General features: G+C 38.6%; 1 protein-coding gene across 12 annotated transcripts in view; it reads left to right on the forward strand.

The window, feature by feature from the left end:
• gramd4a (GRAM domain containing 4a) overlaps window positions 1-17,699 on the forward strand; it is a 45,427-nt gene extending 27,728 nt beyond the window's left edge. For 4 of the 12 annotated variants that reach the window (XM_067489929.1, XM_067489936.1, XM_067489940.1 and 1 more), the window contains 17 exons: window positions 1,875-1,936; window positions 3,764-3,817; window positions 4,187-4,325; window positions 4,824-4,849; window positions 5,602-5,693; window positions 6,384-6,475; window positions 6,885-6,933; window positions 7,038-7,109; window positions 7,194-7,237; window positions 7,360-7,469; window positions 7,769-7,923; window positions 8,407-8,424; window positions 10,854-10,998; window positions 11,253-11,346; window positions 12,153-12,243; window positions 12,390-12,458; window positions 12,727-17,699. In XM_067489929.1, coding sequence (XP_067346030.1) covers window positions 1,875-1,936; window positions 3,764-3,817; window positions 4,187-4,325; window positions 4,824-4,849; window positions 5,602-5,693; window positions 6,384-6,475; window positions 6,885-6,933; window positions 7,038-7,109; window positions 7,194-7,237; window positions 7,360-7,469; window positions 7,769-7,923; window positions 8,407-8,424; window positions 10,854-10,998; window positions 11,253-11,346; window positions 12,153-12,243; window positions 12,390-12,458; window positions 12,727-12,837 — 1,423 coding nt within the window. In that variant the 3' untranslated portion in view covers window positions 12,838-17,699. The remainder of the gene's footprint in view (window positions 1-1,874; window positions 1,937-3,763; window positions 3,818-4,186; window positions 4,326-4,823; window positions 4,850-5,601; window positions 5,694-6,383; window positions 6,476-6,884; window positions 6,934-7,037; window positions 7,110-7,193; window positions 7,238-7,359; window positions 7,470-7,768; window positions 7,924-8,406; window positions 8,425-10,853; window positions 10,999-11,252; window positions 11,347-12,152; window positions 12,244-12,389; window positions 12,459-12,726) is intronic. The other 8 variants (XM_067489932.1, XM_067489937.1, XM_067489933.1 and 5 more) reach the window with 5 other exon arrangements.
• Window positions 17,700-18,049: the final 350 nt, after the last annotated feature.

Below are 18,049 nucleotides of genomic sequence, written 5' to 3' on the forward strand. Positions count from 1 at the left end.
GACAGTCACACTCCCAAACCAGACAGGACCCTCCAGCTGTCAGCAGTGTCCCCAACAGCAGCAGACACAGTAGGACAGGGATCAGTGATAGGGACTGATTTCAGCTTCATCCTTAAACTTCACCCAGTTTGAATTTTATTAAGGAGATATTGAGTCTGTGTGGTGACTTTCCTGTTGTAGATATGGATGAAGAAATTCCCACTCAATTGTAAGTTTATTGGGCTCAAATGAAGTCAATCTAATCAAACAGTCCTGCAGTAGATCCTCCTTCATGAAAGTGATAATGTTCCTTTTGTGTTCAGAGGAATTAATTCAGTTGTGGAGGCTGTTTTTGTGCTGCTGTTGAACTGTAGCGAAGACAGGACATTTTGTTATGTAGCTAGTACTCACTGATATTCTTAATGGGGTTTACAAAAGAGTGTATTTCACAAAAAGCAGTTGCCAGCTAATGAATCCTAATATCAGATTATTCTCTGCCTGATACAACAATTTGTTATGCTCTTGATTTCTCACCTTGCAGCTCTGCTGATGTAGGCACAGAAACAGGTTAAAGTTGGAAGTGGGTTTTTTTCTCTAAAAGCAAAGGATAATGTCAACTTTTAGCTGCTGTACCCTAAAACAAAGCTGAATAGACTAAAGATGTAACTCTGGCTTTAAAGTGATCCACAAATGCGCTGATATATGCATTTTAAGAAAATCTAAGTGATATTTTACCGTTATAGTATTTAAACTAATAATTATATATAATAATTATATAATAATAATTATAATTATTATTATTATATTATAGACGAAATGGTGATCCTGCACTGCACTAACATTTGTTACAGGTCAGGTGTGCGTGTGTGTGTGTGTGTGTCTGTCAGTCCCACTGCTACCAGGGCTTCTATTATAAATAGAAACATCATCATCTTTGTAGGGTGTTGTTGTCTGTGCATTTCATTGGAGCAGCATCTAGCTAAACAGGTGCATCTTAGAATAGGAAACCTAAGGTTATGGTGTGGAGACTTTCGGAAACTGGCGTGAAAGCACGCATTGTCTTACACTCCTCAATGAGTAGCGGGTGCTGCCATAGGCCCCTTCCATATCCCAAAGCAGTCACAGGTGGCCCAGTCCTCACACAGCAGCTCCTCCCATTTGCAATCAGAGCAGATGTTCACCCGCGTCCACGCTGCAAATGAAAGGAATCACATGCACAAAGTTGCCACTGGTACCCATACCAGTAAGACAATACAGTACAATAGAAACAAATGCATACAGACACACTACATCCAAAAATACATACAAAAATATTTTTTCATATGTTTGAATGCCAGTTGTTGACACTAACATTTTGTAAAAGTTCAGGAAAACCACTTATCAGTTTTTTTGGGTTTAAATAACTGTGAGAATAAATGTTACAAAACAGGAGTAGCTTTCGGCCATTTTCATTTTATAAGTAGCTCTCAGGTGAAAAAAGGCTGAAGACCCCTGAGTTATAGTGTCATAGATGAAAGGGTAACATGTTTGCCAAAGCCAATTAGCTCTTGACATGCTGTTTTATGTCTCTGTTTATTTGAGATCTTTGCAGGCGCTGAAGATGCACCTTATTCATTCACCTTATTTATTTTTGTTTGTGCCATTACCTTGTGGTAATGCTTCCATTTGTTGTAAAACTTTTATTATTGTAAGCCTCATGAAGAAAGATGAAGACTGAAATTGCTTCTTGGGGTCTAACTCGTTTTGCTTCATCCTCTGTAGCAGCTGCCACATATTAATGCAAACTTCTTGAGATGTGTGTGCTGAGACACTGCTGCTCGGACAATAGAGAAGTGAAAGTGAAACTTTTGACATATCACTTCCCCATTTTCTCTCTCTTTCTTTATTCCCCTTAGGCTGGAGGACTCTCCACCAAACCCTCCCCGAAAACAGCAGTCGCCCTCTAACAATGGAACAGGTAGGACCTCAGAGTAAACAGAGAAAAAAGGCAGTACTGCAGGGAGTGTTGCAAGAAATGGGCGGAGTTGAAAGAGATGGACATTCACGTAATATGATTTTTACAAAATTAAAGTGCGCAAAATTGTGTGAAAATTGTCAGAGGGAAGCGCAGTAGTACTGTTATAGTCAGATGGAATTGTTTATTTTAGACCAACTAATAATTTTTGTTTGAATTTCAGTGACCCAGTGACAAGTGTGTAGTTTGGTTCAGAGTGAGTAATAGAGAGAGACAGAAAGGCTAATTTTGGAAAATGGGTTATGATTGTAGATCACATCATCTAGGGCAGACATGCCTGAACTCTAACTAGTATGGGAGGTGGGTAGGTGAGGATGTCTGTTTTTCAAGATGGATTAACAGTGTGTGTGTTTTGGAATGTTTTTGTTGATCAGAGGACAGAAAAAGTGAATAATTTGTTCGATAAATGTGAGTGCATAAACAGTAATTTTGTTGCATATTCAAATATCACACTACCACAAAAAAACACTAGATCACCTTCTGCCGTGTTAATTGGCTAATTGTGCTTTGACTGCTTTAAATTTTTTGCTGCAGCACAAGTGATTGCATTATAATGTCTGTAGGTGGCCCTCATTTTACAATCACCTTGACTCCTAAAATTACATTCTTAGCAACTAAATATGTTTTGTAGAGAACATTTTTTTGATGTTTGGATGATATTCAAACAGAAAGACGATAAAAGCAGCTTAATCAGACCATGAATGTGTGTACGTCTGCCCTACTGCAGACTTGCGTCCCACCTGAGACTATCTCCGTCTTTAATTTTGGTCTCACTTAACCAAGAGCTGTGAGAGTGAAGCAGAATCATAATAACAAAAATAAAACACCGATGTTTGCTACTGCATGTGACTAATAACCCATAATGCATCTTGTAGTTCTGTCAGGGAGGGCGATGTATGTTTCCAGCTCTGCTCCAGCTCAACCTCCAGTGTGAGAGCAGTGTCAATACAGAGTATGAACCTTCTGGTCTACTGCTGGGCTGCATGGTGGTGGAGTGGTTAGCACTGCCTCCTCACAGCGTTTCTGTGTGCAGTTTACATGTTTTCCTTGTTTACACTGGCACCATACAGTGTGATTTAGTATGTGAATATAATGGCTAAATAGAAACAAGTTGTGATTTCTTTTCAGTTTAGTGAAGCTACAGTTGTCTTGAATGTAAAATATGAATAGTCTGATATTGATAAATTCATTGACAGCAGCGGTAGGGAGTTGGACTAATAACGCTGACAGCAGCATTGAATTAAAACTGTTGAATGGTCAGGGCAGGCCTGCCTCTGCCACTTGAGAAGTGACATGTGAACCTTGATCTCTTCATGAGAGAGAGAAATATTATCCATCCATTATTTGTACCCGCGTATCCTGTGTAAGGTCCCAGGGTGGAAATATATTAGACTAGGGAAAATAGGGAAATAGTTGCATGAGTCATTTGTTTTATAAATCATTTGTCAGTGCATGGAAAAATCAATGCTGAGATGAGAGGGGCTGCAGAGGGTTACAGCTACGGGAGAAGAGATGAAAACCATGAAATAAATCTGTGAAAAAATGAAAAGCTACTCAAAGCTAAATGGCTGCTGGTTACGGCTTGGTAGCAAAACCTTCACAGTGCGTCCTGGAACAAACCCACATTTCTGCTCCTATAGCGCAGCTTCTGCAGGCTTGTCGCTATACCGCTGCTGCTTCTTCTGTCTACTTGTTTTTAGGAAAATGAGGGAAACAATTTGCAGCCTAAACATCAAATATGTTCCCTACATATCTAATTTACCTTTTCAGTTTTGTCACTTAGGAACTTTTTTGGACAGGGGGTGACTGAACAAATTGGTAAAGGTAATGTAATTTCATCACAATTCACAATGAATCTATAGGAAATTTTATGTCCAACCACACACTCACAGTATAAATAGGGTTATGACAGCAGCTGTGCTATACAGTATGAGATCAGGCACTTTAGCATTAGTAATGTGTCCTTTTAGTGTTGTTATGCCTTTGAGGTTTTCCTTCACAAAGCACATATGGGGTTTAAAATGATAACACTGGCAGATTTACTGTAGAAATTCTTTAGAATTTTTTTTTAAGTAATGAGTCTTTTATTTCAGATGGAGCTAGATAAAAGCAGGCAGCCATGGGTTTTGTCAGCTAATGGTGAGCTTAGCAGGTTTAATAGCTGGTCCTTCTTACATTGTCTGTTCTCTTTAGCAGATAAACAGCAGAAGGAGGTTTGGAGTTCTCGGCTGCTGAAGTGGCTGTACGAGCGTTTTGGGGTTTACATTGAAGACTTCCGCTTCCAGCCAGAGGAGAGTACAGTGGAGGCAGAGGAACCGCTAAGTGCTAAAAGGTGTGATCTCCTGCAGCTGCTTCAGTATAAAACATGAAATGTCTTTCCCCAGGTATTGATTCTGCTTGTTGACAAAGATGTTAGATCAGACAGCTTGTTGGTAGTTCGGGAGAACTGACAAAACCAGCTACTTCTTCACAACACTGTAGCTGCACTGCAGGTCATCACAATCTTATACTGTTATGTTTTCCATGTGCCAACAATGCACTCTAGCTGACTCACAGGTGCTTTCAGCTGTTCAGTCTCAACATGTTGATTGCTAAAAAGGATGTATTTAGATCAGGCTTTTTTGTAGAAAAGAGGACCGGATGTTAGAAGGTCTTTTCTCATTTGTTTTCCCTGTTCCTTTCTCTCCTCCTGAGTCAAGGCAAGTGAGTCATGCAAGGCTGGTGAAAGCCAAAGTTTCACTCCTCTCACATCGACTTCTTTTGTGTGTACATTTTTAGACTTTTTCATCTATGTGTGTTTTGACCTTTGTTTTTTGTGTTTTCGATTCAGGTTGACAGAAAATATGAGGCGACTCAGTGAGTACACAACACGCCCTTGTTGTCCTGTTAGAATATTAACTTTGCTTAGCAGCCTCTACAAAATGCTGGAACATCTCTCACATTGAAAATGATGTACAACAGACTTAGAAACGTGGCTAAAAGTGTTGGTGTTTCTGAACCGTAGTGGATCCCTACTCCAATCTTTCTGAAGTGTTGAAATTAAAAGCTCTTCTGTCATATATACCTACACGTGTTTGGATTGTCATAGAATAAAACTGTGAAATAATTACTTGCATGCTCATTCTACAAAGATCTTCTAAAATTGCCCAAACATTGAAAATATTGGTAAATCTTAGATGTGTACCAATTGTGTTTGATGGCAGTAGGTTAAAGTACGGACATATTTGCTTATGGCATTTTCATTTATTTGTTAGAAAATCAACATCAGCACGTCACAATCACAGTAATGTTTGTCAGTTTCAACAAATTTCAGAAAAAATAGTTTTCTTTGAGTAGGTTAGCAACATTTAAGCCACATCTCTGAATGAACTGTACCTTTCTATCTAACAGTAAGATATTTACTGTATTTTGGAATACAGTAGATCGAATTGAAAGTCAATCAACTGATTTTCACAGCAAATATTCTTTTTCACATTTTCAGAAATTAGCAATACATATTATACATTTGAATAAAGTATATAATTATTAAGACTATAGGCACAGTGCTATCGGTCCTGTGTGTTTGATATGAAGCGCACTATATATATATTCCTCCCACCTTGTTTCAGAGCGAGGAGCCAGACCTGTCACCAACTTCTTAAGGAACCTCTCCGCCTTATCTAATTGGCACTCCATATACACATCAGCTATTGCCTTCATTGTGAGTACTAATAGCCTCTAATTTGATAACTTTCTCCACTGTGCTTATTTCTTTATGAAGTTCATAAACTCAATTCTCAATATGTCATTCAACGTACAAAAACGTTAGATGTACCAATCTCTTAAAAGTTAGAATACCAACCTTATGTCACCCAAAATTAATTACTCTAAGTCAGTATTTCATCAAAAGACGAAACCAATAAAGGAAATCTTTATGCTGTTCTTTCCTAATTTGTCTCATACTAAAAGCCACAAAGGTTTCTGCCGAATAAAGTTTAGTTGTGTTGTTAAAGGATGACTTCACTGTAAATTGGTTCATTTGGTTCTACTTTCTGCAGGACATGTAAATACATCTCATTAAACTCTCTATATTCTCTATATTCCCCATTTTTTTAAAAATATCTCTACTCCTTGCTGAAAAAAGCCTCCAGATCACATGACTTGGAGGAACCTTCAGTTCTGATTATGTCATCTCGTTGCTCATACTAGGGAGGTTGTAAAGCTCGTCAATTTTTTCTTGCAGAGCTCCTCCAGGTGTCATCATTTAAACTCCTAATGATGAAAAACTCCTCTGGGTGATGTCATCTGGAGAATTTAATAAAGATTGTAGTGAAATTTAGCTCTGTAAACTCTGATCACCACTGACAAATGTAAACAAACTGCAAACTGTGCTATATTTCTTTTCCGCCAGATCTATATGAATGCTGCTTGGCATGGCTGGGCCATTCCCATGTTCCTCTTCCTGGCTATCCTCCGCTTGTCCCTAAATTACCTCATCGCCAGGTAAAAACATTTTGTTATTGTTTACTTGACTGCTTTGTCAAATAAACAGTATTTATTGACTAAATATTTACTAGCAAACTATTTCTGTAGTGTAATAGATTTCTACTAAACTTAACTACTTTGGCACATGCACAATGTGGACATCTATCTTATCTGTCTTAAGAAACCAACAACAAACTCATTTAAAACAGGGCATTTTAAGGATTTTTATGACATCAAGGCAAATTAGTATCAGCCACACATCTGTCATCAGTCTTAGAATCAATCTGGGACCCCTGGTCACCTTCGAAGGTTGTAAAGCTGTTGCTTAAAAACACTAAGTTGAGAGGCTGTTGGCATCATTTCATTAAAGCAGAACACCACCTACAAAAATACAATACAATATTCACATCTTCTTCCTGTTTTTCAGAGGCTGGAGGATCCAATGGAGCATTGTGCCTGAGGTCTCTGAACCCATGGTAAGATGACGTCCAGCTTCCTATTTCTAAGCTTCGTTTGTCAGAAAGAAAATGTATCTACTACTGCAGGTCTAAATTATTTTATGAACCTTTGGCTTATGTAGGAGCCTCCAAAGGAAGACTTGACTGTGTCTGAGAAATTCCAGCTTGTACTTGATGTTGCACAAAAAGCACAGGTAAGAAATGGATACTATTTCCTCTCATATCCGTTTACAGAGATCAAATTGTATTGATTCAACTCGATTGAACTCTTTTTACAGAACCTTTTTGGTAAGATGGCAGATGTTTTGGAGAAAATAAAGAAGTATGTTTAAACACATTTCTGGTTTTACACAAAATCTAAGAAACACATGTGCACATAAAGCATGTAATGTAAATCTCAACTTTTCCCTTTTCTCTGTTTTTTTCTGTCCATGTGTGTGTCAGCCTTTTCATGTGGGTGCAGCCAGAAAGCACTCGGAAACTTTACATCTGCTTATGGGTGACTTTCATCACTTCCTGTGTCCTACCATACAAACTAATGGGCTTCATGATGGGTGAGTTGCCTGCACGCAAACAGACAGACACACACACACACACAGAGCTTCTCTAACCTTGTAACATAAAATACATAGTGCATTTGAATGGATGTATAATAACATGGATAGTAGCAAATCTCCTAAATTGACTACAGGTGTCACAGATGATACTTTTGGTTGCGATGTACAGCAAAAATTAGTACATTAAGCTAGCGAAATTAGCATAGCTCAACAAGATTGTATAGAATTCCTCCTACCATAGAAGCTTTTTTCATTCAATCTTTTGCTTTGTACTGTGTCTCTTTTTTCCTCCCCAGGCCTGTACATTGGAATCAAGTTCTTCATCATAGACTTCTTGTTTAAGAGCTGTCCAAAGCTGCGGGACAAGTATGACACACCCTACATTGTGTGGAACAGCCTTCCCACTGACCCCCAGCTCAAAGAGAGGACCAACGCCACTGTGTCACGGCGGGTAAGTGGGGGGGGTGGGGGTGGGGGGGAGTAATACAAACACATACTGCCATCTCTCCCAAGTTCTGGTTTTACTGAACTAACCCTGGACAAATTCATACATACCACACACTCAAATCATTCAACACAGTTTGGTTTAATCCCCATCTTGGACAATAAGACAGTATGCAGTATTTCTGCTTCCCTAATTCTATGTTTAAGCCACCTCAGTTGTTAAACCAGAAAACCACCCTCAGCTGCAGGGCAAGTTCACTCTTTGATGTTGGCAAGTATCCGTCTGCCTCCCACCACTGACCCCCTGTGGTGGAGCAAAGAGAAAAAGAAATTAATCAGTATCCAAATATCATCATCCCTACAGTCTGTAATATTCTACAGCTCAGCCATTCACTATCACGTTGTGCTTTGTGTGTATATGCGCACGCACGTGAATGCATATCTTTGCCATGGCCTCTGTCACAGGTGTACTCTCATTTCTTTCTCTCAGCTCTCTGGCACTGAGAAGGTAGGGATTCTGGTGTGCCTCCCTTTGGTTCCTCTACTGTTCCAGGGTGTAGCTCACCTCCAAGCGTGTGTGTGTGTGTGTGTGTGTGTGTGCAGTCTGTGTCACACCTTGAGACTGGCCTTCAGTGACAGAATGGATCAAAATGTCATGACTTAATGGTCTTTTAGATTTTTATTCATTTTATTAAATACCACTTATTTCTGTCTATATAGGTATTGACTTTTCAATAATAATTGACATTTTTGATCCACTGACATAAATGCTCTGTAAGAAGTACTGTGCTAGTGTGCTTACTGAATAATATATGCAATAGAATAGCCCCCTGACCCATGTGACTTCCTTTTAGCTCAATAAGTTGCCTTAACTCTCCCAGTGTATTTACTCATAATCTAGGGCTGAACGATTAATCCTTTTCAAACTATATTGCAATTTAACTGAATGCAGTTTTCAAATTACAAAATGAGCGATTAAAATGTATTTTTAAATGCTGCAATAACAAGAGAATTGTTCCAGCAGGCTTTACATGCACTGATTTGCCCTACCATGCCTGCAGAGGACATGGGTGAGAGTGAATAAAGATCAAATAAAGTTTACCTGCGATGCGGCTAAGTGTAGTGCAGATTTCCTCAGCAGAAGCAAACCCAGATGTCAACGAGCAAGTAACCACACTAGCGTCAATGCGAAACATTAAAGTTAAGTAGGTCACAGGATATATTTGGAATTAAAATGAGAGGATGCATGGCAGGAACAGGTGTTGTGCTGGAGTGACCACACAATTTAAAACCACAAAAACACATCTGTTAATGAAACCTCCAAACCCCACTAGGTCACTTGAGCCAGATGTCAGCTGACGGGCATCTGTGGCCAAACTGTGCGAGAGCATCACCTCAAGAGTTGGATCAGAACACAGATTCTTTTATAAGTATTTATAGTGTAGTTTGTGTTAGTCTAGTCAGTTGTAAAATGATATTTCCAGCTTTCCAACTATTTCCAGCTGACAAAATTACTTTGAATTATGATTTTTAAAAATAATATAGTTTTGTTTTTTTTTCTATATCGTTCAGCCCTTTTATTAACCCTTTGAAGTACTTGCTTGTAGAAGTTTTTAAGTGGTGTTTGATAAACTTTAAAGCAGGCTACACTAGAATTGTAACTATCCAGTGATTGTTCAGTCCTCTCCAAAAGTGTGGAAATGGCAGCGCTAATTCATGTGTTTTTGCTGTATAGGGAAAACATTAAGGTTTAAGATTAAAAGATGAATATGACAGTTTCAGACCAGCCAATAGTTTCTTCTTTTGAAAAGCTTTTCCTGGCTTTTACTGTAGATACTTTTCTAGTTGGGTTAAAGTCTGGTGATTGACTCGGTCAGTCTACACCTTCCACTTTTGCTTCTGATAAAGTCCTTTGTTGTGCAGTTGGATCATTTATTTGCTGCATGATGCAGCTCCTCCTAAGTAGGTTTATTAATTTCTCTGTAAACTGGCAGACATAATTCTGCTGCCATCAGTCATCTGCAAGATTAGTAAGACTGTTCCAGAAGCGACCCTGCAGCCTGAGCCATGAAATGGTTTAAAAAGAAAAGGGTGAATGTTTACCATGGCCTACACAGTCTCCAGACTTAAATATCACTTAAAACCTTAGGATAGATTAGAGGAAGGCTGTACATGGCACACAGCCAAGTAAGCTGGTAGAATTAACAGCCATGAAGAATGGGCTAAAATTACACTTAAAAGGATACAAATGCTGCTCAGATGATGGAGGGGGTTATAAAGGCATATGACATACATATGTACATATACATAAGTTTCCATTATTTTACTATAACATTCATTTTAATACAACTTTTGCCCAAGTATGTTACTTCTGAGTAAAATTTGTACCACCTGAATACACAATAAATATTATGTTGATTATAGAAACCATTTATTTATTTGAATTACAGTACCATTGATTCAAGGTTTCACACTCAACTGTACAAAAGGTGCTAAGTTTTGGTATAAATATAAATAACAAATGTTAATTTAACAAGGTATAAATAACAAATAAAAGCTGAACTGTTGGACTTTCATCTGATATTCATCTGTTGATCTCCAACCCAAATGTGTTCGGTGCACAGTGAAAAGAATTGTCTTACTGTTCCAATACTTTTGGAGGGGACTGTGTATATATTTTACACTTTATCTTCACAAACTAACCTGCCAGTGGCCTTTACTCTTACTGTATGTTTGCTGAATGACTGGCTCACTGTGCTTAGCATGTTACATCTGACCCTGCTGCAAAGAAGTGCACATGCAGAGAAGCACATGATGCAGTAATAAAACTTGAGGATCTCTGAGGTTTGACACTTTTCCCCATTTGCCCTGGGAACATGATGGTATTCTATTCAGTGTAGAAAGTCTTTATTTGAAATATTCTCCATGTCTCACCAGGTTCAGCCGGTCGTCTCCCGCAGCAGCCTTGCAACTGTCCCTTGTGGGGTGAGCAGAGAGGAGGACACTGGTCGCTCCCACAGCACCAAGAAGGGAGCCTTTCATGAGATCTTCAACCTGCCGGAGTCAGAGCGCCCTCTGGCGGGTAAGGGGACTTCCTGCAACTTTAAAACAACACCCCACGGACACCTGTTTTCATTGCCACTAAATGTACAAAATCTTAGCTTTCATTTGTCTGCAAAAAGGTTTACTTAAAGTTTTACTAAAATGACAAACTTCTTTCTTGGATCTTTTCAAAACTGGGTGGCACATATGATACGTAACCAGGATTTTTGTTATTTTTTTATAACTACCACTGCAAACAGTATTCACACTGTTCTTTGTCCTGTGTGTCGTCAGTGTGTGAGAATGGCTGGAGGTGTTGCCTGATAAACAGAGACAGGAAGATGCCCACTGACTACATCAGGAATGGAGTGCTTTACGTCACAGAGAAGTAAGTAGGACATCTTCCCTCGTGAGAGCATCTTTTATCATTATGCCTTTGACTACAGCAGAGAAGAAGTTAGTTCTAAAAGTTGGAGGCAGAGTGGAGAGGGTTTTTTCATCTGTAATGAAAAGGAGAGTTACACCAAAGGTATTTGTCATAATCCTAAAAAGGCTTCTTGTTTCCCTTTACATAAGATGTGGGGAAGACGTGTGAAAGATGAAAGTAGGGAGAATTTGAGGAAACACTTTTTTAGAGAAATGAAACATCTGTTTCTCTGACCTTTCATCACTTTCTAATGATGCCGCAGCTGGATCACAAATGGAACAGCTGTAGTCTGCAGGTATAAAGAGCTGTTCTTGCTGAGTATGAATTTGCTCAGGTAATGGGGTGAACTGTCATCATAGTACCGAGGATGAAGTTACTGTCAGGGCACCGCTCTCTTATGAATAATGAAAGTTTTTAGCTTTCGTTATTAGATAGACTGACTCTTTTATGTGGATTCGGTCATTTTAACTAAATGTGGTATCAGAACACATGTAAAATCAAATGTTTGTAGTCAGGTTGAATCTGTTACTTGTGTCAATAGGAGTCAGCAAATAGCTGGTCTTTTCAACTGTCATTCTCGCATCATTGGGGCTAAACCGTGTGTCTCTGTCTCTCTCTCTCTCTCTCTCTCTCTCTCTCTCTCTCTCTCTCGCTTTCTCTCTCTCTCTCTCTGCCTCTCTATCACTCTCTCTCTCTGTCTGTCTCTCTCTTTGTCTCTCTCTGTCTCTGTCTCTCTCTCTCTCTCCGTCTCTCTTTGTCTCTGTTAGTTACCTGTGCTTTGAGAGCTCCAGCTCCAGGTCCAGCGCCTCAAAGAAAAACAAAGTTATCAAGCTGGTGGATATCACTGACATACAAAAAGTAATTACTGATTATTAAACATTTAACCAGCATTTCCAACTTTCCACTGCATTGTTTGACATGGATAAACCATTTTTCCAAATAATTTATCAAGATTGTTTTTTCATCCTTGTAAGCAATAATGACTCTTATTTTTACCTCTCCAGTACAAAGTGCTGTCCGTTCTGCCAGGAAGTGGGATGGGTATTTCCATAGCCACACCCTCCACTCAAAAGGTAGAGTGTGAAGAGACTGTTGTGCAAGCCCACTATGTTGATATGCTAGATTTTTGCATCATTTCAATAAGATAAAAGCTTGAGGGCCTAACAATTTGTGTATGTATTTTCAACTAATTCATATATTCCTCACTCATAGTCATACTGTGTATTGTTCAGTCTCGCAGCCTTTTAGCTCTAGTGATTCATACTTGTAGGCCAGCTGCTATTCTGCTTAAAGTCTACTACATGTAAGGTGTAGCTATTAACTGCTGTCTGTATCCTCCAGCCATTGGTGTTTGGTGCCATGATCCACAGGGACGAGGCCTTTGAGGCCATCTTCACCCAATACATGAAGATCATGACTACCACCAAACCCCCGGCCAGTGCAGAGCTCTAGTCAGACTGCATCTCAGTAACACTTCTCCACAACGGGGCTAAAGTCTGAGGCAGAGAGCCTATTAGTTTCTACTAGACTGAAAGATACTTTCAAACACCACACTCATCCACTCCGTGAGAGTCGCCAGCTCCTTTTGTGATGGGCATCAGCTTCACCGTTGATAGTCGTCATCCAGCTTCGACTGTTGGATTCCACGTTGGAGGGGATATGTGAATGTGTCAGCTATGCGTCTAATTATGATTAGTCAACAAATGTTTGTGGGAGTTGGATAAGGAACACAATCTGTCAACTGGTTCTATGAGGAGTTATGATCTCTGTTGTCAATCAGCAGAGGGCTGGTCCTCCTCTCCCACCTGACTGACCAGCTGACTTAGTTGATGACTTAGTTTCCTGACTTATGTGTTTCTGTGTTTGCATGTGTGAGTTTGTGTGGACCGAGGTTAAGGTCTTAAATTTCATCAAGTGGCGCATTTTTCACTCTTTCTCATCCAATGGTCTGTTGTGGTAGAAGGGTTTCAAAAGGAGTTTAACGTGACTGTCAAATAAACATTATAAAAGAGCTAGAAGACAAACAAATAGTTCTTTTAACTGCCAGACATTTGTAGGATCAAGTGTAGCTCTATGAATCAGTGCAAAGGCACTTAATGTTGTGTTAATGTAGACGTTAACTGACTAATTGGTGCCTGATTGGCATAAATACGCCTGATAGGCATATTCATGTGCGTTTTTTTAAATGTGTCTTAGCTGTGAAAATGTCAGGTCAACATTTGACTGACACAGAGCCTTCATCGGTTACACTGCTGCTGTCTAAAATGTTCTCGTCTTTCTAGACAGATTTCAGCAGCAATGTATGTTTAGTCGTTTGTTGAAAATGTGTGCTGCTTTCAGCATCCACTTCGGTGTTCATAAGTGCATATGTGAAAATGTGTAGTCGACTTTGGTTTTTAAGCCCCAAAAAATGCCTTTTTTGTTTGTTTTTTAAGTCTTTGTAACAAGTGGTCCTGAAGCTGCTGATTGTGTTCCCAGACGAGAGCACAAAACTGAACTGCCATTTAGAGATTTGGCACGGTGGACATACAGTAGCCTCCCACATCTAAGCTTCTGTGTTCAGGGCCTACGTTGTACATATACAGTGAGATTTCCTTCTCATCCACATTAGCGGTTTTCTCCCTGCACTTTATGACAGCGTTAACTGGAAGCCCTAATGTTTTTGTTGCAGTGAACATGATTTCGATTGCTCACTACTTCATCTGGAATCCTTGGTCAGTGTTTGCAGCTAAAAGTTGTGTCCTATGGTATTTCTTACGTCTGACTTCTATTAGCCTGCACAGGTCGTATCCGGCCCGTGTCAGCGCAGCACAAATGCTGTCAGAGCACATTGTATTAACGCAGGCTAGCTGCCTGCCACAGGGAGGGTGTTACTGTGAGCCAAACAACATTCACAGACCGTACAAGAAGGTACTTTAATTTGAAAATAAAAGCACTGGCAACCTTCACACATTAATGTATTGCTTTATTTTAGCCTTTAAAATTCAAATTTGTTTCTGTAAATCCAAAAACCAGGATTATGAGCTATAAAAACATGCCTAATTACTTTTTTTTCTTTGGTTGCTTCATGTTTTTGCTTATGTCGTGCCACAAGTAGATTGATATCTGGGTGCTCCGCTTCTACACCTCAAGGCTTTTTTAAAAACAAAAAACAAAAAAAAAACAATAGTCCATGGATAAAGGTCTTGACTTAATAAAATAATTCAATGTGGATTTACTTCAAGACACCATTTGCAAGAGTAAAGCTGGTCCTTACTTTTACAGTCATATGTGGTAGTAAAATGCCAAACTACATCAGACACTTTACCATGTTGTGTGAAATGAATGCAGATATGATTTAAGACTGGATTAGATTATGTGTCTTTGAGCTTTAGTGTAGGACATGTAGAATAGCTGTTCCACACTCCCAACATGTGTGTATTGAATGTCAGCAGCACAAGCTTTAGTTTCCTTCCAAATCCTACAAAACACTGATAAAAGGGAACCTTGATATTTGAATATTCACTTTTAATTGGGAATTTTTTTTAATTACTTCTTTGGGCACTTCCTAGTTTGACAATCACACTTGTGGCACCAGGATCTTTTTTTTTTTTCTATTCAAAAAAATGTCAAGTTTGTAAAAGTCATCATTAAGACAAATCAACTGGATATGAAGTTGCCAGAAATGCAATGGACCAGTTCAGACAACCATATAATTCTATTTAGTTTGAATTAATTACAGATGGATATTTTATTTGACATCCATTTGTATGATTTTGCCTGTTTTTTATAGGCTGACTTCCCAGACATGGATTTCTATTTTTGTTTAGGAATACATTTGATCCATGGATGGTTAGACCTTGTGGATATTAGAGCAGGTAAAATCAGAAAAGTAATTACTGCTGTCTCACTGTTTGATTGGATGGCTTGTTATAGTCTTAAAGCTTTTACCTGAAGCCTTTTGTTACGTGGTAACTGAAAATCTCTTGGAGGGAGGTCGTTAAGACCCCCACAAGTCTGCACTCAGAAAAAGCACAGAATGTATCACGTTCTAAATGTCTAGATTGATTTTTGTTTTCTTTTGCCAAATCTTTACTTTTCTGTCTGCCATATTCTGCCTATGCTCATGTTTACAGAAGGATGTAAAAATAGTTTGTTTTATTTAATTTTATTTTTTTTAACAACCCAGTTTGAATTCCTTTTGTCTGTGGAGTTATGAAGACTGGACTGCTACACTGTTCTTGAATTAATGTCTCAGCTTTCATTGGCTCTGCACCTCACACATGACTATCTCTGCTCCCCGTTCACCAACAGGGAATCATAGTGACACCAAGAGCAGTATTTTGATCTCCATAGAGCATGTTCATGTAAATGGTCTTATCCAGTATCCCAGTGCTTGGTTACGGTGTAGTGTAAGTTGCAGTAAATTACCTGATCATACTGAGCAGAGATGGTCATGGTGGACTGAAATGGCAACATCAGGGTTTTTGACATTTATCATGTCCATTGTGACTTAATGCACTTCTGAGGATTACAGAGAAATGCAAAAGTTGGACCCCTTTTTTTATATGAAATAAAAAGTGACCACTCATAGTCCTGCAGGGCACTTTGGAAGAAAGTGTCCAGCAAATGGCTGAAAGAAATCATTTGACATTTTGGGGAAACATTCTTCCTATACACTGTATATATATTTTCTTGTTGAGAATTAATTGAGAAGATTGACATTATCTTAATGTCTGATCACTAACATGAAGCTAATGCAAGTAGCGGCTTAGCTTAGTCAAATTTGTAGATTTTTCCTGGTTTAGCTAGTTGTTTACTTTTGGCAGATTATTTTGTTCATTCTTTTAAATCCCACTATTATTCAAATGCTCTTCAGAACATATTAGAAACATTAAAGCAAACAGCATTTACTTGTTATGATTTTTTTTTTTTTTTGGTTAACTGTGCTGTCTAAAAATATCCACTCCATTCTGTCCTCGTCTTGTTTGAACTTTCTATTCAGTCCATTAGCAGATCTTAATTTATTGTAGCCTACACAGATATGACACTGGATCAGCAATAGTAGCTGTTTCCTCTAGTTGGTTTGCTATAAGGAGCTAACCAACTGTTAGTCATTTCAAATTTACTGTTGAGGTAAAATATAATTTATACGTGATTCAAATTTATTTATTTATTCACGGTCTTCTATGTAAAGTGAATTAATTCCATTTCAGTGCACATCATTGTGTACATCACGTTTTGACTAGAACACAATATGGATTATACTTAACATGAATCATTATGAGTTGTTTTTCACATACACTGATCAAAGTCATGATGTTTAGCCAACAGTTGTAAAAGGCTAATATCTCAGATTGATAATAATAATAATTACCTTCCTTAACATTTGAAGTAAAACACACGTAAAGCTGTTACAAGGCTTTAATGTGTGTATATATAGATATATCTATATCAATACGTATAGATAGATATAGTGTTATTGCAAAAGCTATTTTTAACTACATAGATTTATTTACATCTAAAACACTCACTACAACCCTGTGATGTTTTGCACTATTTGTCTGCAGAGTAACTGATCAGCAGCCAGTTATTTAAATTATTCTGATCTCTTAATTTATTGCACATAAATGAGTAGTATCAGTCTTCTCATGTAGGTCTCCACAAGAAAATGAATGTGTTTATTCCCTTTAGGGTATGAATGTTAGGTTGTGGTGCACGTAATGACTGCCATACTAATACAGCCTGTCTGGGGATTGAACAGCATGGACCTTGTCAAAAACAGTGGTGTTGTCTTTTCATGGTCCCCTCTGCTGAAGCTGGTGTCCTCGCTGTTGTATTAAATATGTAGTTCCTCAAACTGTGTGTTAATGTTAAGGACTTTCCAAAACCATTTTAAGTTTACTACGTGATCTACTCTGAATGTACAGAAAAAACTGTACTAGGGCTCCTGTCTGGTTTTGGACAATTTACAAATTAACTGTCTCAAGGCTGCAAACAGCCTTAATCCAACATAATGAATTGAGTTAATTTAAAAGGCTACAAATATGTCAAGGATTCAGTCCTGTTTTTAGGATTGACAGTACTTGTTTTTGGTACAAGCATTGAATTGCAAATGAAAGCCCAGGTGTTACTTGGAAACACTGCAGTCATTAAAATGAGTAATTAATTTGTTATCAGTAACAGTTGATGACTTTTTTTGTCAGAGATTTATATACCAATTAATGAAATGTACAGAGAAGAGAAGAAAAAAAAGCATTTTTAAAAGACATGTTTGTTGTAAAGGATATTGTGACGTACAGGTTTTTTTAATTTAAGTAAATGAATTTAAGGTATTTGGTTCATGCTTCTTCTTTAAGAATTTTTGGCCCAGTTTTGCTATTACCCATATACAAATAAGGAGTAGACATATTGATGGGGGGGGGGGGGGAGGGGGGGGGTAATAGAAGCAGCAAGGGTGCCCAGTGTGACTCACCTGGGATGCTGTATTATGGGCTCACTGGGCTCATATGTGTGGGCTCCTGCATTACCTTTTTACAGCCACACGAGGTCACTGTGAGACCTTGTGTTAGTATGAATCAGCAGGGAGAGTTTTCTGCTTTTGTTTCCCCCTCTTGATACAGAGAGGTCAAAGGTCAGGGTTAGCTGCCTACATCTGCTCACTAAAGGACATGCTTCTACATTA

This window comes from Channa argus, chromosome 21, assembly GCF_033026475.1.
Source record: "Channa argus isolate prfri chromosome 21, Channa argus male v1.0, whole genome shotgun sequence".
Lineage (NCBI taxonomy): Eukaryota > Metazoa > Chordata > Actinopteri > Anabantiformes > Channidae > Channa > Channa argus.